Source organism: Melospiza georgiana, chromosome 8 (genome assembly GCF_028018845.1).
Source record: "Melospiza georgiana isolate bMelGeo1 chromosome 8, bMelGeo1.pri, whole genome shotgun sequence".
Classification (NCBI taxonomy): Eukaryota; Metazoa; Chordata; class Aves; order Passeriformes; family Passerellidae; genus Melospiza; species Melospiza georgiana.
This window is the reverse complement of record NC_080437.1, coordinates 19411180-19432472: the sequence shown is the minus strand read 5'-3', so window position 1 is coordinate 19432472 and position 21293 is coordinate 19411180. Positions and strand designations below refer to the sequence as shown.

The following is a 21293-nucleotide window of genomic DNA, read 5'->3' as shown; positions in this document are numbered from 1 at the left end:
CAAAGCTCCCCATCCTTCAGATCATGTACAAAAGGTATGCCACTGGAGTAAGAGCCTTTTGTGCTCCTAAGATTCATCTTTTTTAATACTGCCAGTGTTTGCATTCTCATGCTATCTCGTTTTTGCAGGTTTTGTAATTATTGGAGGAGAAAATGTAGGAAAATTAGACCTCGGTATCTTTATCGCTTCAATTATTCCTGGGGGACCTGCAGACAGAGCTGGAAATATCAAACCAGGTCATTTTCTGCACTTTTTAATTAGAATTAAAATACTTGCATAGTTTAAAGTTAGCTTCTCTGGATTTATTTCCTTATTTAGATGTGCTTTCTCTTGCTTTTATCTTTTTTTTCTTAAGGAGGACGACTCATCTCTGTGAATAATATCAGTCTGGAGGGTGTTTCATTTAATACTGCAGTTAAAATCATACAGAACTCTCCTGATGAAGTGGAGCTCATCATCTCTCAACCCAAAGGTATAAAGGCAAAGGCCTCTGCTGGCTCTGGGATGCTAATGGTTAACTCAGGACACTCATCTCTAATGGGCACTGGGATGTAGTACTACCTTCCTGCTACTGACTGCCAGTTAGAACAACCATACACTAAAATAGTTGACTTCTGGTAGGTATCATGTGATGTCTCTGCTACATCAGTGTGAAAAAATCTATTATGGGCTGCCTCGCTGAAGACTACAGGAATTTTGGCATTTCTTTCACTGACAGAGAGGCATAGTCCTCTGCAGTGAGGAAGCAAACACATTTCTGAACATCTACAATAGCAGTGCTCCATTTTACATTGACTAACTCATTTTACAGATCTGATTTCACAATCAGTTGAAATAAGTAGCTACTTTGTCCCCTTGTGCTGGGTTATAATAATATTTTTCTTCAAGTTTACTTGCTACTTGCATTTAACGATATTTTATTTTGGTATGGCTTTACAGACATGTATGAAGAAGGATTAAATGAAGAAAAGAATCTATCAAGAGGAAACAGCACTAGTGGATCTGAGATCTCTTGTGTAGACAGTGGGAGAAAAAAGATTCAGGATTGTCATACAGCTCTCCCCAAAGAACAGGACACAAATACAGAACTTGAGAAAACTCTCCCTTGGAATTTAGCATCAAAATTGGGCCCTAGGATTCCAGCTCCTTCAGCTAATAGCCTGGATATAGAGGTAACTGAGATTTCGATGCTGCTCAGTAATGTTACACCCAGCACACAACACACAACATACCAGATACATGTAGAAGGGAAAGTCATTGTGAAGGAAAGGAGATAGAAAACCTTCAAATAAATTACATTGGAAATGTCAAAATGATGGACATATCTAAAGTATGTGAATAAATGGGGAAACTGTTCTACAAAATGTTTTAAAAATTCTCTTTCCTTTTCCAGTGGAGGGACAAAATTTTGATTATATTCTTGCAGTCTTTTAAGTTTTCAAACCAGTCCCAGAACATGCCATGTCTAATTTCCTACTTCTAGACATCCTCCCTATATATACTCAGGTTATGTGCATTTAGACAGATTGCATTTTGAGTAGCATTAGCTTAAGCTTCCAATAATATCAGATATAAATGCTATCGCTCCAGGTTTACAGTGACAGCAGGATCAAACCTTTTACATCTTCTGGAAATGCTCTCTTCATTTTTTTTAAATTCTTTCCCCTCCCCCCTTTCTTTCTAAACCAAGATGCTGTAATCTCATTAAAGTTTTTATTTTTGAGACAGGCAGCTGATTCTTCCCACTTACCATCTCCATCAGAAACCAACTCAAAGGAAGTCTACACGGTGGAGCTTCTTAAAGAAGATGGGACTTTTGGAATCAGTGTGACTGCAAGTGTCACTGTTAATCTTTAATTGTCTGTCAAATTGTTACCTGACTGAGAACAAAGACAGGAGAAGATAGGCTGATAACAGAAACTGTTAGCATGGCACATTGTGAACCTAAGTGTCCACTGATTGACACAGAATGCATGAAGTACTGTCTCTGCTCATTGCCTGGTTCTCACCCACACCATCTGGGAAAGAAGTGTCCTGGCATAAAACACGTGGCAGTACAAACCCTTTTTGTCCTGACTTGATGTGACAACAAAATCTACCACTGAAAGCAGAGTTTGGTCAGGGAGGACTAGAGAAGGTCAGGGGGGACTAGAGAAGAAATATCTACCACATTTGGATAACAAGTCCTTGTCCTAGCTATTTAATTTGAATTTACCCCTCCAGGCTGAGATGTCTCTACAGTCCTTGCTGAAATGGAATGTAAAGCAACAGCCATTTCATTGTCTGCAGAAGAAATTAAGGGCCATCTTTTTCATCTGAATTTGGCCAGGGGATGTAGATGGACAGAACATGATTCTTAGGTTAATCTGAAATTTCTCTGAGTGCTCAAATTCAGATCCATGCTTAATATATTGTCCAAAAGATTAGTAATTGAAGAATGGATATTGCACAGCTTAGAAGCTGAGCTAGAGAATAACTGAAAGATGCAAGACCATTTTATGTGAGCATAGGGAGAAATTTATGAACATTTAGTAAAGAGTTTTATGTAGTCACATTGAAATACATTGCATTTTCCTGAGAAAATAAGATTACTGCCTATGGAAGTACATTACAACCAGATGAGGTTTTAGAGTAATGGGGTTTGAAGTAATATCCTCTTTCCCTTTTCCCCAGTATTTAAAGAAGAAAGCAATTCCTGTAGCAGTTACTTTGCAATGCATGTGTAAGTTGCTTTGATGTTTACCACAGGAAGAATATATGAAGACTCTAATCTGTGGGCATGTTTTGCAGGGTGGAATTAACACCAGTGTGCGTCATGGTGGGATATATGTGAAGTCAATTATTCCCAGGGGACCAGCAGATAAGGATGGACAAATAAAGATAGGTAACATGTCTGGCAATAAAACCCTGGGCTGCAGTGAGTTCACTGTTAGTGTGAACAATGAAACACATTTGGGATTGGAGGTGCTACAACTGTAAAGTGTAAGATATGGTCCATCATTCCTCAGCCTGTCTCTGTACTACATGTAGGAATCCCACTGGAAAAACAGAAGCCTCACACCAACACTGTAGAGTTACCTTCTGTGGCTGCCATCAGGCTAGTGACTCTGACATCATTGTTACTCTGCTAACCAGATGCTATCACTGCATTTACTTACAGAATACCCTGGAATGCTTGAGCTGCTGTTTATAGAGTGCTGTGCAGCAAGCAGTATTGCTTTCCTATGAATTAATATTAATTTGACACATGTAAGAAAGAAGACCTATTGTAACGTGGGCAGCCTCAAGGTTTACACCCTCTGAACCTGAACATGAAAGCAACTGGATGTTCTTTTTTTTTTACCTCAGGTGATCGTCTGCTGGAAGTAGATGGCATCAGCCTCTGTGGCATCACCCACAAACAGGCTGTGGAACACCTTAAGAAATCTGGACAGGTTTGTGTAAGAGCAGAGATCAATAAGATACACAGTACACTAAACTGGTATGAAGCACAGTAGCCAATCTTGGCCAAAAGAACCATCCCTCCCTCTGCTCCAACCCTATTCCTCTAAACAGAAAAGGAAAAAAGGCTTAGGACCCACTGTGTCCTGTGTAACTGGAACCTGTTTATCACTGTTTTAGATTGCCAGACTGGTTCTAGAAAGGGGAAACTACCAATTCACAGAGCCTTGTCAGACTGCTAATGACAGAAAGGAGGACCAATGTGCAGTTGTTTCTGTGGCAACATCCCTCACAGATGGCACCAAGGACTGCTGCTTTTTGACAGATGGTAAGTGATAAAGAAGGAACTCAGGGTGACTTCCTACGATGTACAGGAAAGGAATGAATGAAAATAATTCTATGAAATTTCTTTGGGTTGGAAGGAAAACCGTACACTGAATAGAATTATAATATTCAATATTAATGACATAATCAAAAATCAATTCCGAAAAATATATTTCTAATGTTCATGGAGTTATAGAGGCTAGATATAGCTGAATTTACCCTAGTCATCATTACTGTATCTCTCAGCCTTTGTGAGACTGGGCTGGCAAGGGACACACTGTCTGTACCCCACAGCAGTCTCGGGCAGGAAGCAGCTGTGTGGATGTGGTCAGGCTGTTCCCCAGGGAGAGCCTCACCAGCACAGCTGATGATGCTCTGACAGTGATGAAGCTGGAGGGAACTGGAGACTCACCACTTAATTTCTCAAAAGCACAAGATTTAGAGATCGCTTACACAGAATTTACCCAACAAATAAATGCTGTATCATTAACTGAAGGTTGTCTCATAAGCACCAAGTCTGAACCATACTTTTCCAGGGGGCAGTTACTCCACTGGAATTCAGCTACAAGCGTGGTGTTTGGGAAAGGCCTAAACTAACTACAGAAGAGTAAAATCTATGCAACACTTACAGAAGAATATCATAAAAAGATAGCATATGAATCTCTTTGTGTTGGTACAAAAAGCTTTTCCCTTTATGGGCTGGTACCAGACTGTGAGCACATGGTGGAATAGATTCCAGTTCTCCCTATTCTGACTGTGAGATTTCAAAGACTTACATAAGATAAAGGAACACCCAAACCTTCTTTTGACTTTATTATTAGTAGATCTACCTCTGCAGCACACAGGTAAAAAGTCTTTTGAGAGTATAGTTTATATTGGCTCCTCAGGGGGTACCTATGCCATGGTTCCCACTTTTTTCCCAATCTCTGATTTGAGCAGATAACACATTTGAAGTGAAATTAACCAAGAATTCTGGAGGCCTTGGATTTAGTGTTCTGCAGATGGAAGGAGATGCTTGTGAACACCTTGGAGGAGCTATTGTCAGGATCAAAAGACTGTTTCCAGGGCAGCCAGCGGAAGAGAATGGAGAAATTGAAGTTGGAGATGTCATTTTAGCTGTGAATGGGAAACCTCTCAAAGGGCTCCTGTATCAGGTAGCAGGAAGTGTTATTATTGGGGCTCCATCTGGGTAACAGGTTAATAAAGACAATGCATTTAAACTAAATTATCACCAGAGGGAGGCAGAATTTGCATACAATTAATCCGATTTCTGTGTAGGATTCTTCTCTAGAACTCCTACGTAGAATTTCCGTTCTAAATGAATTCTGACAGTGAATTTCATCTGCTATTTAATTTCTAAGTTTCTACCATTAATGTATGAATTCTATTGTTAGATGCACACCAGTTGTTAATTAGTTGGAACCTTTGTTGCTTTTATGCATGATTGGAACAATTTTACCCTGTGGTCATTTGTGCTTTGTAATGTCATGCTAAATATAATGCCCCAGATTCAAATTTCTACCAAGATTGTTAAGTCCTGTGTAAGTTTTTAACCTGGAATGAGAAATTCTATGCTCAGTAAACAAATTAAATGGATTTATTTTTCTTCGTTGGAATACAACAGTTTGGGGAGCTATGCTGAAATAATTAACAAAAGGTGTTACTACCACATGTGGTTTGAATGAATTTTCCTGAAAATTCTGTTTTCTTCAAGAAAAGAAAATGAATCAACCTAAATCTATGTGCATGACGGCAAAGTGCAAGTTTGTAAATAGGACTGACTTTATATAAACTATGGTCCATTTGTATGACAGTCCTTCAGTGGTGAATGTTGGCCCTCATACCTCTGGTATGAGAGAAATATAGCATTCACTATACAAATTTTCTCCATCTCAGTTGGTAAAATGACAGATAAGATTTACTCCGTCCCATCAGAAATATAACATTTCTTCTTTCTGTTTAGGATGTCCTGCACTTGTTAAGAGGAGCTCCTCAAGAAGTTACACTGCTACTTTGCAGACCACCAAAAGGTGTTCTTCCAGAAATAGAGCCAATTGCCATGGTAAGGCAAAGCTTCTGACAGAAACTTGCTTCTGTAAACCTGCAAAGACACTACTACATTTTCTATCCAGTCTTGAACAAGGCAACTTTCCCTTTTCTCCAAGGCCCTCAATTCCATTTATTTCCTGGTTTCAACTCAGCCTGCAAAGTTCAACTTATAGTTTCTTAGCAACCAAAATAATACAAATCTGGCAGACATTAAACATATTTATCCTAGTTAAGTAGCTGTACTATCTTCGGAGTGAAACAGCACGTACCCAAGCAGGTCTTCTAGTGGGGCTTCTAAAAATGCTATACCAGATCCTCAGCCAGAAACTACAGATATTCTAAAATGCAGCTATTTTAACTCCCCAAAGTGAGAAGAAAATAAAGAACTTTTCCTATCCAGACTATCTCTTAATGAAGTTATAATAATAACTAATAGTTATAATAATAGCTAATAGTTATAATAATAACTAATAATAGTTTCAACTGGTTATTCAGGTTCTTATTGATAGTTAGCAGAATCTGCAGGGGGAAAACCAAAACACAAACAAACAAAAAATACCCCCAAACCATAGACACTGCAGAGACTAAAATATAGCCATTAGATGTGCTAGCACCATTACTCCTGCTTCTTGAAGACACCTCATGGACAGTACTCTTATAAGGAAAATGCATTAGCACTACTCTTGCTCCATTCAGAATGGCCCACTGATGGTTGCCATCCCCCTAGGATTTATAGCACCCACAGGCAGACAAAAGTGACAGTCACAACCATCTTCAGATATCAAACTGACTCCTGCTGCTCTGCTACAGCGTGCCCTTGGCTGATTTCTATAGTCAGTTGCACGGGAGTCAAGTCTGGAAACTCCTTCCATGGAATGAAGAGAATATAGACACAACATTGAGGCATGATATGAACAGACACATTAAAAAATAACCTCTAGCAAATAATTCATTAGGAAAAGTGACCTGGTGGAGTAGTTTTGATTGGAATTCTTGTAGAATGTGAAAAGTAAGCACTAAGACAAAATAATTATTTGGTTAGAGAGTACCTTCTATTTTTTCTCCTTCCTCCCAGCTACCATTTGGTATTTTCCCATTCAGAAGCTCGTTAATATTGCCTTTTCAAAATATTTTGCTCTTGAAGGAAAATGATGGGAGATTATAAAGGAGTTACACTGACTTTTCTGTTTTTTTAATAGACTCCAGCACCATCTCCAATTAAGGACTTTGTGGCAGAAATGCCAGGCAGCACAGGGGCAGGAAACAGCATGGATCAATCTACCAGTGATGGAAGTAGCACCTCTCCAGACCTCGAAGACTGCCTTGATTCTCCAGTGGGAGAAGATTTCAGTGAGCCTCCTGAGGATGACAGCTCAGCTTACGAAGAGCAGGAAGCTGAGTTTCAAGAGAAACCCATACAGAAACTCCCAACTTCCAGAGAAAGTTTCTATAAGCATCTTTGGAAGATTCATCAAGAAGCTTCCAGTTCTGAAGTCTTCCACTCTCTAGAGGAGGAAGTGAAGCAGAACTGCTACTCACCATGTGAGTTTGGGCAGGCCAAAAGGTAGGGAATACCAAAATCTGTTCTCCAGCCTTTCCTTTGACTCTTAGGACTTTGAAAGGTAATTGCTTAGGTTTAAGTACAGGGCTCTCTGCTTCTAATCACTCCTGATTACTAAAGATTTTATTTTATTATCTGATTCTGACTCACCTAATCTGCTTTCCCTATTTACTGTCATCTTATTAGAATTTTGCATAAGTCTGCATTGAGAGTTCTGCACCATTGTAATCATTTATGCTGCTCAGCTTAAGGTGGTTGCCATTTGAAATCAGTGGAAAGATACCTGTTCACCTCAACAGGAAACAAATACTTTTATTGATTATATGATCTTTTTCTTTCATTTTTTTTCAGTGTTGACTTAAATAGGCACCAATTTTTTTTCTTATTGTGCGAGCTCTTAATTTCAAATTTTTTCATAGGAAATAAAAACACCTCAGAAGAGAAACTGTGATGAAGGAGGGAAAAAAGGGTTATTTTATGTTTTCTGGCCTTCAGAAGCCAATACGGAAAAAAAAGGGTTATTTTATGTTTACTGGCCTTCAGAAGCCAATAGAACCCGAGCCAGAGGAGTTATACAGTATAATATAGTGCAAATGGACTCAGTCTCGTTTTACACTCCTTTGGGTATATCAGACCCTGTCACACAGGAGACAATCCATTCCATTTTCATCATCTTTGCCAGTGCAAAAAAGTAGAAATTATCAGAACAGAAAGGATTGATACAAAGACAAATTGAATGTCTTCTAGAGGCCTTTAACTTACAGCTTTAGTAATTTTATTGAGAATCTAATTTTTATTTCCCCATACAGTCACTTGAAATGATTTTGTTACTTTTGACTCTCATCAAGCACAGCCCCAGACAGTTGTCTCTGGGAAATGACAGCACTACCTGGCACTGCAAGCCAAGTGGGATCAGAGTGGCAGCTCATAATTTTAGCTTCTCTTTGTCAAGTGCAGAAGCTTCACTCAATTCATGAATGAAGCTCCTGCTTAATTTTCTGCTTCTGTACTTCTGAGAGTAAAATCAGCAGAAATATGTCTGCAGCAAACATATTTGCCAAGAGATAATACAGATTCAATGAAACTAAGTTTATTGTGGGAAAATACCAATTCCAAGAAAAAATTTGGATTCTTTCCAAAAAGGAAGTTCTGAAATAAATGTTTTTGTTTGATACATTTTCAGTATCATCTAGTATCAGCTTTTGCATTTTTAAAAGGAAGCCAGAGAAGTTTAGGATGCCATGCATTTTAAACAATATTTTAAATATAATCTCAATTTAAATCTTTCCAGCTAAAACCGCACAAAATCCCCAGAAGGAAATAAGGATTAATAAAGGACTTCCTTTTGATTAATGAAGAAATTTCTCCAGATTACTCAAAATATTTCATGCAAATGTATAAATTTTCTGATAAGAGTTTTACAGAGATCTTCTGTGATTTCATACAGGACATGGAATTTATTTTAATTTTAGTTGTCTATGTTTGCTTAGGAGACGATGGACAGTTCACTTCTATCAACGAGCAAACATCCTGGCTGGCATAGATGTGAATATGCCATTTTAGGTGTTTTTAAAATGAATTAATGTTTAGCAATATTTCAATAAGGATTGATTTGAAGAAAACATACTTTAAAAAAAAACGTGTTTCCAGCATTTTTATGAGCTTTAATGGTAAATTTTTGGGAGACAATGCCAGAGATGTCTACTCAGGCTCATGAAGGAGAACAGTCAAAACTATTAAACACAGCATTTGTGATTACAGTTTGGGCTTGAACATCAGAAGTGCTGAATACTTTGTCTGCAATACAGTGGAACAGAATCAATAATAATTTTAATTAAATTAATTTAATAAGTCCATTGGTGGTTTTCAGACAACTCATATGCTTCAAGTTAAGCATAAGAATAAAGGCAAGCTTATAAAGGGGAGTATGGACTTCTTTTTAAGAAGAAACAGAAACCACTTCATATTTCATGCTTCTGGTCTGTGCCCAGTTACCCAGGAAAGACCTGTAGAAGCCAGAAATGTGGTGGGCATTCCTTTTCCCAGAAAGGAAACAAAAATTGTAGGGGTATTTTAATGTCCATACTGCTTACCAGAAATGTTAATTAATTTGTTTATGGAAGATTAAATAATTAATGGTCTGGGCTTTGTCCAATTATTCTTTTTGAGAAGCAACCAAAGTACTAATTAATGCCTTAAAAAAATTAGGAGCGCAAGATTTTGCAAAGGTAAGTAATGGAAGCTTTTTAATCTTTCAAGCATCTTTGCAAAATATTGATTACTTATTTGCTTTTGTACTACCACTGGAGGATTCAGAGAGCAATTCAACACCAAAACTAGTAATTCAGTTAAAATGAAAATAAGGTAATGCATAAACAGTAGACTTTTCAGTGGCCATCTAATAAAGCATATGGAGGAAAACCCCAGCACTGCAATCTTTTTATTTTCCAGCCACGTATTTAATAAGAGTCATGATGACCTATTGAACACAAAATGTATGCCTGAAACTCTCTCTCTAACCCCTATTGATGAAGAGTATCTCACTGTCAGCTCAATGTCTGTGACCTCCCTTCCACGAGGAGGAAGCTCCAAGACAGTCTCTGCAACCCCACAGCCACGTGTTTGTGGTCCCTCATCACCATCCCTGCCTGCCAGAGAGACACATGACAGTGACAATGAATGGGAAGACTTGGAGGAACCCGAGGAAGAGAAGGAAGAAAATGAAGAGTGCATTCAGGTATGTGATGGGCACCAAATGACTGACTGGTAGAATACAAGGGAAAAGAAACAATTTTAAGAATGTTTCAGTCTCAAACAATAATTTTAACCCATTTTCTATGCTATTTTCACATGACTTTTTTTTTCTTTTTTTACTTTCCTGAATATTCGCAATCTTCAAATAAAGCAGACCTCTCACTATGCCCAGCTCTCCAGAATTCTTAACCATTTGCCTTAAGGCTATTTCTTTTTTTCTTGACATCTTACTATTTCTCCAACTTTTCAAAATTCTGCATTATTATTCTCAGTGTACAAAGACCTAAAAGCTGTCTAGTAGCTTCTAAAATTAATTGGAGTCAGCTACTTGGATGTTTTCTGCCATTTTTCAAGGCCATGCAGAAAATCACTTTGTTACAGTGATATTGCTGTAATGTCCTGATAAGAAAGTATGATTCTTGTGCTAATTGCTATTCAAAATATAAGGCTCAGTGCTGCCAAATGCTGAACATCTTGCATTCCTATGACACTAATGAGCTCTGAATTCCTACTAATTTGAGAGGACTGTGGACAAAATTTAGCTCCAGGCATTTCCTTCAGTGGGACAGCAATATCAGTAACAACAGTGATCTTGCACCCTGCTATCACAATGCTTGTCAGCTCAGAGGCCTCCAAGCCTTTCTTTACACGTTCCAAATGCCTAATTCCAGATCTTGGTGGCATTCTCTGCTTTACTAGGCCCTATAAGTCAATCAACATGAACCTCCACAATTCTGGGATATGGCAGAACACCTTTTACATACTCTTGTACCATCTGAGGATGTGATTCCTACCTGCATATAAAAATTATGGAATATGTTACTGAAGCAACAGGAAAGCCTAGATCAAAAAAACTGTGCTTGTTTTAACAGGAAATGGAGATCTTTGTGACTTTGACAAAGTCAGAGAACAATGGTTATGGATTCTCTGTAGTTCTTAACAAAATCGACACCTGCCTGTATGTTGATGAAATCTTGAATGATCCTGCCCTTTCTGATGGAAGATTGAGAAGGGGAGACAGAATCATTATGGTACAGTAATTTTTTGAGTTTATGCAGAGGAGAAAATATTTACAGATCAATGTCATCATTGGCATTCTTTGTTTAGTATCACCCATTTATCACATATTTAGGTATGTAAATAAATAATATAATAAATCTAATTCTGCTGACCTCAGTTGGATAAATCTCAGGCTGAATAGATTGTATGATGAGGCAAATAAAATGAATCTAGGAGCATTCAAGACAAGTGAGACATTAAATGCCTTCCCAATGAAATTATATAAACTGAATTAATGTAATAACGTGATACGTGACACACAAAGGATGTAGGAATTGTGTCCTTTGTAATGTAATAACCTTTTTTCAGCCCGGTTCATGTTCAATTTTTTGCATAAGACCTTCTCCCTTGTTTTTTGCAACAAGATCTTGAGTTTCAATGGGAAAAAAAGCTATTTTTATTAAAGCTCTGCATTCAGAAAAATAAAAGTTCAAAAAAGAAATATTATTGCAATCTTAATTGTTAAATGTATTGACATTAAATATCACAGCAAAGCAATAAAAATGAACTGAAAACTAATTTAAGTTCATATGCACAATTCAGAGTAGAGGAAGAAGTAAACTATGATCAATGAGATGTATGACATGATTTTACTGGTTTGTCATTTAGGTGAATGGAATTGATGTCACATCTTTGCCATGCAATGAAGTCCTGACTTTACTGCAAAGCTCTCCTCCAGATCTGCACCTTGTGGTTGGCCGTGCCGACAGTGACCCACGTCCCTCAGTTAGGCCAGAGGACATTCCTGAAATTACTCTCACAAAGGGTGCTGATGGACAGCTAGGTGTGTACTAAATGCTGCATTTGCTATTTTGGACAGGAATGACAGCATGAGATAATCATACGAATGACGAGATAATCATAACCAAACGTGCTCTTGGATCAGTACGATCCAAACTGACCTTGACACCTTTATGCTCTTCATCATCACCCATGACCAAGGAATGAGACCTTTTTGTGGGCAACATCTAAGAGGGAAGACTAATATCTCTTGTTAGACTAATGAAGGTATCTGGAAAAATGATCTTTGCATTATCACCCCATTAACTGAAGTTTCTGGCAGATTTCCAGTACCATATTTTTATGTTACTTATACACATAAGTTTTGGATGGTTGGATAATAATGTCTACTACCTGCAGAGACACATAAAGATCTATTTGGAGGGAAAGAAAAAAATTGAAGAAAAGGTAAAGTTTAAGAAGGATGAGCCATAGGTTGAGACTACACTTTGCTATTCAAAAAATCTCCACTTGAATCCTTGATTCACCACAGACACAAGGCTTTATCTACAAATACAAATGATAAAAGAAATCCCCACAATGTGAGTACCTTGATATTTCTGTAGCATGTTATGAGTACTGCACACAGATAAAACGGTAGCCTCAGGAAGCAGTATGGCTATATGTGCTCATGTACAGCATCCTGTTTCCAGGTAGGAACTAGTTATTTCAGAGATTCTTTGAGTGTAGTTTGCACTGTGTAGGTCCCTCTCAGCTGTTGTAGGCCTCCTTTCCCATGGCACTCTGAAGACTGCAAGGTATGTAAATGTGCAGGTAATGAGGGAGCTGCTGCTATGCAGCTCAGTGTCCTATTGCAATGACTATTGAACATCAGGGGAAATAAAGCACTAGGACAGCAGTGAAACACAGAGATGGACACCACCATTTAAGTTTTTCCAGACTTTTTTAACATCTAATGGCATTTCACTCTTTCAGTCAAGCTTATAAATCCCATTTTACTGGGGCAAGACTGTTATTTATAATGTCAGTGATTTCTTCAGCCTATCTTTCAGTGACTCACATTTGTTCCACTTTCAGTCACTGACAGTGAAATTCTAAACACTCTGCCACAAAAGATGCTTTCTCTGCATTATTCTAGGCTTGAAGCTGACAGGAGGAGCTGGAAGCACATTACAAGGTATTTATGTGCTAGACATAGTGCCTGGCTCTCCTGCCAGTGTGGAAGGCAGTTTGCAGCCACGAGATCAGATTGTTTACATCTGTGGACTGTGCACTGAGGGCATTAGCCTGGATGATGCAGTGAGAGTGTGTGAAGCTGCCACCCAGAATGTTCAAATCAAAGCCACAAGGTAAATCTGAGCATACCTCATCCTCATGCTGAAGCAGCTTTCTAAATTTTACATCAACAAGACAAACCACACAAAACTAAAAAATGCTTTATCTCAATGGTCTGAATGTTGCAACCTGATAAATAACATTCATAAGACATCTTAACTCCTTGTAATTAAAACTGACACTGCAAGTACAAGTAGACTCACACAAGACAAATGAGAACTCTTCAAATTTTATCATCCAAAACCAAATGTGAAGCCTTTAACTGAGGCTGAGCATCATTTTCATATGTCTTGTTCTCTAGGGAAAATCTTTGTATTTCCATCACTAGTGTGAACTTTTCCTTTATAGTCCCAGATTCACAACTACAATGAAGAAACTATTTCTGATCAGAAATTCTGAGATAATTCCAACAGATAAAACATTTTAGAAAGGTACTAAAAATTCAGCATTTAACCTGCAGCATGACCAGAAAGTCTTTCCAGACCTGAACAATAATTGGCTGTAAAGGATTTTTCTCATCAGTTCATGGCTGCATTTTGATTCATTGTGTTCCACAGTTTGATATCACACCAGCTCAGGTCCTGGACTGATGCAGAAATAGCTTCCAAAGATCCCAGAGGAACAGTAAAATATTAACTCAAAGCATGTGAGTAACTGAGTTATGTAACCAGAGCCTGTGACAGAATGGCTGTCACAGCTGCCTTAACATAGTTCAAACTTCTATTACTGTTTTATTAACTTGTGCTTATCTAACAGAAGAAGAAACTGCTGCCTCCTTATACATCTTTCTGTACAACAATTTGGTAGCAGCACCTCCTGATTGTCAGAATTTACAAACTCAGGAGCTAAACAGAAATAGGGTAAAAGAACTTACAAAAGAACATCCCCACTTTATACAAGGGGTAACCAAAGCTGAATTCAAATTGGACCAAAAAGCAGCTCTGTATTGAGCCAGGTGATTTAACATGCTTATTTTTTTCCCCAACACATTTCAATAAAATGTTTCACTACAGTCAAATATTTTCATATACTGATATAAATTCTCTTTAGAACAGTACCACTAACAAAATTGTAGAAGGACAACTACAATTTAGACAATTGCATTTCTAAAAATAATTTTCATATGTGCTGTACAAAGCATGCAGCACTTAATGGCTCATATATTTCACTTTTTCTGCCCCCAGAAATGGCAATCCAGTGGTTCCTATAGAGCAGGAAAATAGTAAGTAAGGCTAACGTTTTTGGGTTTTAGTTCAAAACTTGCTGATTTTGAAAAAAAGCATGAGGTATTGATTAATTGCATTTAAAACTTATTAACAATTTGTAATTTGCCATTCAGTATTTCTGTTATGGCCATTTTAAGAGTCTGAAGAAAATTTGCTAGCTGTTTAAAGATAGAAATAAAATGTGTAGTTTTCTGTAAAAAAGTAATTTATTACATCTTCAGTTTCTTTTTTTTAAATTTGTTATTAAATAGGAATTTTATGTGGTCATATTTCAAGATCTGTTTTGACTGAAACTATTCTATACGAAGTTTTCCAGCACTTCTTGAGCCACTATTTAATATGAGCCACTACTTCATCATCTAGACCACCTTTTTAAACTGTTATTAATGAAGTATATAAAATCAGCAGGCAGCACTAATATCTGTTAGTTAAAATAAAAGCATTCCTATAAGGGGAGACATTTAATACTCTAACTGATACAAAACTTTAGCAATCATCTGAGCCACAAAGATTCTACTAGAATTGCTCCAGCAGCCTAAGGAGTCTGAGTAAGCACAGGCTGCACCTGCACCCTCAGGTGGAAGGGAAGGAATCACATCTAGGTCAGCACATACAAAGGGTGTTAGTTATGCAAGTAATACTTTCAAATGCACTTTTGGCTGCAGCATTAAGTCAGACCTAACCCCAGTTTCATTTACCTGACTGGATATCTCAGTGGTTTTTGAGATTTTTTAAAACCATGCAAACGTGACTTCAAAAAGTAAATCTGGACCACAATTATTCACGTGCCTACACTGATCTAAACACTGCCATACGGTTACCTGAAGAACTTATTCCAAGTCAAGTTAGTGACAGATTTCCTTAGACATGTAGCCATGTGTCTGTTTCTATAAACTGAAGTAGTTTTCTACAAGATATGGATAAAGTTATGTGTACCCTCAGTTAACATGATAGAACTCAAGCACAGCAAATGTGTGGCCTGGTAGGACTTGCTTACACAGCCTTGTGTGAGCTTTGCAGATTCCAAGATTTCTCAAGACACCCTCAAATAGGTAATGAGACCTGCTCCACCTCTGATAGCATTATGAATGCTGTACTGGCACAGTTACCTGCCTCTCCTATAAAACAAGATGTGTCAGATCCTGCACATGGGTCAGAGCAATCCCAAACATAAACACTTGGGCAGAGAACAGACTGAGAGCAGCCCTGAGAAGGACTTGAGGGTGTTGGTTGATGAAAAGCTAAACATGACTGAGCAATGTGCAATCACAGCCCAGAAATCATAACCTGGGCTGTACCAAAGGCAGTGTGGCCATCAGGTTGAGGGAGGGGACTGTGTCCCACTGCTCTGTGAGACCCCACCTGGAGTGCTGCATGCAGCTCTGCAGTCCCCAGCATAGCAAGCACATGGACCCTTTGGAGCAATTTAAAGGGGAGGCCATGAAGATGGTCAGAGGGCTGGAGCACCTCTCCTGTGAAGACAGGCTGGGAGAGTTGGAGTTGTTCAGCCTGGACAAGAGATGGTGCTGGGGAGATCTTACAGCTCCTTCCAGTTCCTAAAGGGTACTGCAGAGGGACTTCTGACAAAGGCATGTAGTGATAAGACAAGGGGGAATTGCATCAAACTGAAAGAGGGCAGGTTTAGATTAGATAGTAGGGAGAAATTCTTTACTGTGATGCTGGTGTGACACTGGATCAGGTTGTCCAGAGAAGTTGTGGACACCTCATCCTTGAAAATCTTCAGGTCCAGGCTGGATGGGGCTTTCAGTAACCTGGTCTAGTGAAAGGTGTCCCTGCTCATGGCAGAGGGTGGAAACTAGATGATTTTTAAGGTCCTTTTAAACCCAAACTGCTCTATGATTCTATGATTTTTCCATTTTATAGGCGCATTAAAAAACCTATACTAATTTTGCATTTGGTGTTCCATTTGCTATCATCACTCATAGATTTATTGATAAATCCGTAATAATTTGTTATTAAGAAAGTGAGCTTTCATTTTTATAGGTTTAGTTACAAGAACACATACTAAAATTGCAATTGCAAAAGGTAGCTTTTTTAAACTACAGGACATTAATTATTTTCAATAATTCACACATTAAGAGTACTTTGTGGAAGACAGCTAAGATCAGAATATGATAAAGCAAAACCACAAAACTGGGGGGGCTGATAGAGGTGGGAGTGTTCCTTCATCTGCCTGATCACTGCCACATGTGTGACTCAGTCTGGTCCCTGATTGTTGTTACAATTTTTAAAATAACAATGGCTAAGATGCAGTAGCTCTGAAATTCATGACTGAAATGTTTATATATCTGTGCAAATTGGCAAACTTCATAATGCAGTGGTCTCACACTGCTTCGTATAGCATAAATATTGGATATTGATGCTTTGTTTAATAACCTAAGCACAGAGTTTGCATTCCATGGGTACGTGAAGTTTAGCAGGAGGCCTGTCAGAGCAAACATATGTGTTTGTTTTTAGGGCCACCAGCTGAAACAGAGAAAGCCAATATTTCTTTGTCAAATGAAAACCTGAACTCCCAGGAACAGCATCTGCTGCATCAACATGGTAAGGAACTTTGCATTTTTCAATTAGGATTAGTAAAATTGCGTTCTTTGAAAGAAAAGTAAGTTTATAGGTGATAATAGCATCACCTGGGAAAGATTACTCTTCATAAAAAATCCTGCCTCCCTCAGAGTTTCAGAGAACATTTATACATTACTGCTCTCCATCTGGTGTCTCTGTAGGATGCAGTTCTTAAAGCTTGTTTTGGAACCTGCTCACGGGGAGGTAAAAAGGTCACAGTGATTCACATTTCAGTAGTTTTAGGCCACATAAATCCGAGGGATTTATTTTGTATTTCACATATAAAATATAAAATGTTTTATTATGTCTCCGAATGAGATTTTGAGTGTTATACTGTAGAGTATTTTACCAGGACAACTATCTAAAAATTGTTGTTGGTTTTTCACAGAGAAACATTTGGAGGAAACAAACTGTGATGATCAGCAGAACACTCCTGATTCTCCAGAATGTAAAGTAAGTGACACTCTGAGGTGTGAGGTGGTTCATCAAGTGAAGTGAGCTATATGGAGAGAGGTTTTTTTCAATAGTGGTATTGAATGCATTTTCTTCCTGTCTTTGAAAATGTGAATGTAATGCACTTGGAGAGTGTCCTGTAAGTGTTGAATTGTATTCAGCATTCACACAGTAGAATGCACTGGGCACTTCCTGGGGACAGACTCTTCTGTTGCTGTCTTTCAATGCTTAGAAAGAAGGCAGCAAAGGAAAAAGACACAGAATGTCACAGCATGGGATTCTGGGGAAAATATGTGCAATTGTTAATTATTTTCCACAACAATCTTTGAAAACTGAGATTAATATGTTTCATTCTGCAATTTTCAGCTAGACATTTGAAAACAGAGTAAAATTAGCCCAATCTTTGCAGTACTATGCAGTACTGATATAGACCAATATGGTTTGAATTTGGCAGGAGTAATGCATTTTTCAAGTTATTTATTATTTATTATCAATTCCTGAATACACAGGAATGTTGTTGTTTGGGGAAGAAAAGTTATTTCCATGCTCAGCATACAATGCTTGAAAATTCTTACAAGCGCAAACATCACTTCTGTTGGTGCAAAGACATGGAAAGTAACTTTAATTTAAATGATCCAAATTGGGAGTGGTATTTCATGTGAATAGATATAGATTAAGTATTTTTCTCTTTATTGTGTAAAAAAGCTGTTTCTTGTTAAAATTAGACCTCCAACCTGGCAAAAAATTTCGAACAATTTCCTGATTTTTTATTATGTCATCACTATTTCACTATTACTGCTTCTTCTGCATGATTTAATCCATGATGTTTTATCTGCTCAACCTGCAAAAATAATTCACAAGGCTGATACTTGTGGCATTGGAACTAGTCATGCTGAAAGTCATAAACATTTCTAGCTTGCTGCTATTTCTGACATAGTACTTGACCCTAAAAAAGCAGCTGATTTTAAAAGCAAATGAAGTGCTAAAGTAAAAGAGATGGAAATGTTTGGATTACAAGATTAAGATCTAAATTAGAGAAAAATAAAAGAATAAACTATGTACTGCATTACTGTCATGCTGGAGGTAAGAATGCCTTATTTGTCAATTAAGGTGATTTAATTGATATATTATAAAAGGATTATTGAAGTACACATTTCTTTGCTCTTAAGGGGTTATTTTCCCCAGCAGCAAACAGAGTATGAAAATAAGTATGTACTATTTTTATTCTGATACATACATGCAGCTCTTATCTTGATTCCTGGAACCTCTGTAGATCTATTCAAGAGTAGAGCAGGATATATCCCATAATCCACATCAGACAGTGAGGACTGTGGGAATAATGGGAATCTTGAGTAATAAAAATGCAAACAAAATACAGCCCTGAATAAACGCCACTTCAGACTGCATCCCTGTCTATTGTAGGACTTCATTATTAAGATTGAGCTGGAAAAGGCAGAAAATGGAAGCCTGGGATTTGCACTGGTAGGTGGAAAAAATGGCAGGGCTATCCTAATAAAAGCCATCAGCCCGGACAGCAGTGCAGACCTGGATGGCAGACTTCAAGTTGGTGACATCTTACTGAAGGTAATGTTTGTTCTCCATTGCTTTGGCTCACATTTTCTCTACTTTATAATGAGCATCTGTCCAATACAAAGTGGAGCAGGTTGGAAATCTGATGCTGCTTTGCACAGTAACATGTAGGAGGTGCTGTCCCTTGGCTCCTGGTGGTCAGAGGGCTGTCCTGGGGCCCCTGTGTCTTCCCTGGAGTTCAGCCTCCTGTGGGACTGGGCCTCCCCAGAGCTGGAGGGGACCTCCTCACTGTGCCTAGTGAGGATTCCAGAGAAACTTCAGGGAAACCAGAGCTAACTGGCCAGGCATGCAGGTCACAGCTAACCAGGAGACTACAGGGAAGAACCTGTCACGTTAGGTATTATCAAGACAAACAAAAAGCACTGGAATTAGGGCTTTTCAGTCTTTATTTAAAATCTTACTATCCTAGCCACTCTGTCGCCATTTAATATAAGTAATCCTTTTTGTTACACCAAATTATTTTTTCTTCTCCCTCCATGAGTTTCAAAATTGTTTGATTTTATGGCTTTCATTTACTTCCATCTCTCTTTCATCTTCTCAATGAAGAATGGGGGAAAGCCCACTTACTATCTCAGACTGTAATTCTCTGGTGTCCTGCTGGCAATCATGGCATAAAGATAAACAGGTGAAGGATCAAATGAGTCAGGAGAGAATGAGAATTCTCTCCCACAAATGGGAGAAGATGATGACACGTGAAGTTCAAAGAAGTTATATGAAGATTTCCCTGTGCTAGGGCTTTGTGTTACAGGAATGTGGAAATACACATCAATGTATTTTTCAGGTGAATGAGACCTTTGTGTCTGGTCTGCCACGCCAAACAGTCACAGATCTGCTGCGCAAGGCGCAAGGCACCGTTCAACTCACTGTCTGCCGAAGCCTGGCTTTGCACTGGGCCTACTCAGGCAACCAGAGCAACAGAGCTCCCACTCCAAACACAAAGGCAGAGCCTGGTAAGCACCCACATCCACTCATCATATGACAGAAGCGGGAATATGTGTTGCCTGAATTTAACTTTGGTCTTAGCAAAACAAGTCAATTTTACAGTCAGTCTGTCTCATAGCTGTAGGTACAAACACATTCTTCACCCTGATTTGCAGCTCTGGCTAAACTGCTCAAGACATAGGACCACAGGGAAGAAATGCCCAAGTGTGATTTTTAAATCTAGGAACAAAGCTTTAAGACCCTCAAAGATGCTTTAACTCAGTTTAAGTTTTTAAGTCGTGAATGTTGGTCTGATTTTACCCCATTTTATGCAACTCATTGATGAAATCACAGCCTGGTTTTGGCTCAGTTGCTAAAATACTTCTCCCACAAACTTCACATCCCATCACTCCTACTTATCTCCTGGATGCACTACACCTCCTGTTCTGTCTGGCAGACAGATCCTCTCTCTTCTGTGGTGTTCATGCTCAAACCCAGAAGCCTCTGCTCCCAGGCCTATTGTTATTCATTTGAGAGCAAACCCATCTTGCAAAGGGCAGTACTTACAAGCATGACTAACTCTATGGAAGAACTTTGTGCTCTATGCTCTGCTCTATTGAATACTCAAAAATTAATTACTAATTAAAGCTGGGAATGGAAGCAAGGATATAAAACTGCCAATAGATTACATAGTTATAGTCCTCAAATTTCCATTTCTTTAAATACTGAAACATTCCCTATAATGTGGAGAAACCTAAGTGGGAAGGATATAGAATTCCTCCTTCTGGCCTGCTGGTTATTGAAGGCTTTGTTTCAAGTATTCATAGTCACGACACTGCCATTGCCATTCTCTTCTTACATGATATCAGTGAACGACATAGTTTCTGGGAAGTTTAAATTGTTTTCCTGAGAAACACAATGGTATTATAGAAGTAATGGCAGCAAAGTTAATCCATGGTATTTTTCCCTTTGCACTGTGAAGGATGAGCTGGGTTAGGGAGAGCAGATTTAAATTGTTTCATGGTTTTATATAGCTGCTGTTGATACAGGGCTTTACTTCAGTGTATCTTCTGGCAGTCTGAATTATGCTGGCTTCTTTGGTGGTGACATATGGCATTTGTGCTCTATTAACTCTCCCAGGCATTCACAAGAGGGATATTCCATGCCAGTTTAAGACACTGTTTCTCAGTGCCCCATCTGAGGTCAAAGTCCTTTGGTCTAAGCAGCAGAGAAGAAATGGACCTATATTTTCATGC

General features: G+C 38.4%; 2 protein-coding genes across 2 annotated transcripts in view; one reads left to right on the top strand and one right to left on the bottom strand.

Moving 5' to 3' along the window:
• FRMPD2 (FERM and PDZ domain containing 2) overlaps positions 1-14494 on the top strand; it is a 49615-nt gene extending 35121 nt beyond the window's left edge. The window contains exons 19-33 of the mRNA XM_058029686.1: positions 129-236; positions 356-472; positions 940-1172; positions 1729-1833; positions 2791-2884; positions 3349-3434; positions 3622-3769; positions 4705-4919; positions 5729-5827; positions 7014-7378; positions 9827-10112; positions 11002-11160; positions 11798-11972; positions 13068-13278; positions 14449-14494. Coding sequence (XP_057885669.1) covers positions 129-236; positions 356-472; positions 940-1172; positions 1729-1833; positions 2791-2884; positions 3349-3434; positions 3622-3769; positions 4705-4919; positions 5729-5827; positions 7014-7378; positions 9827-10112; positions 11002-11160; positions 11798-11972; positions 13068-13278; positions 14449-14494 — 2447 coding nt within the window. The remainder of the gene's footprint in view (positions 1-128; positions 237-355; positions 473-939; positions 1173-1728; positions 1834-2790; positions 2885-3348; positions 3435-3621; positions 3770-4704; positions 4920-5728; positions 5828-7013; positions 7379-9826; positions 10113-11001; positions 11161-11797; positions 11973-13067; positions 13279-14448) is intronic.
• The window catches only part of MAPK8 (mitogen-activated protein kinase 8), a 115697-nt gene that overhangs the window by 75666 nt on the left and 18738 nt on the right, over positions 1-21293 (bottom strand). The window lies entirely within an intron of this gene.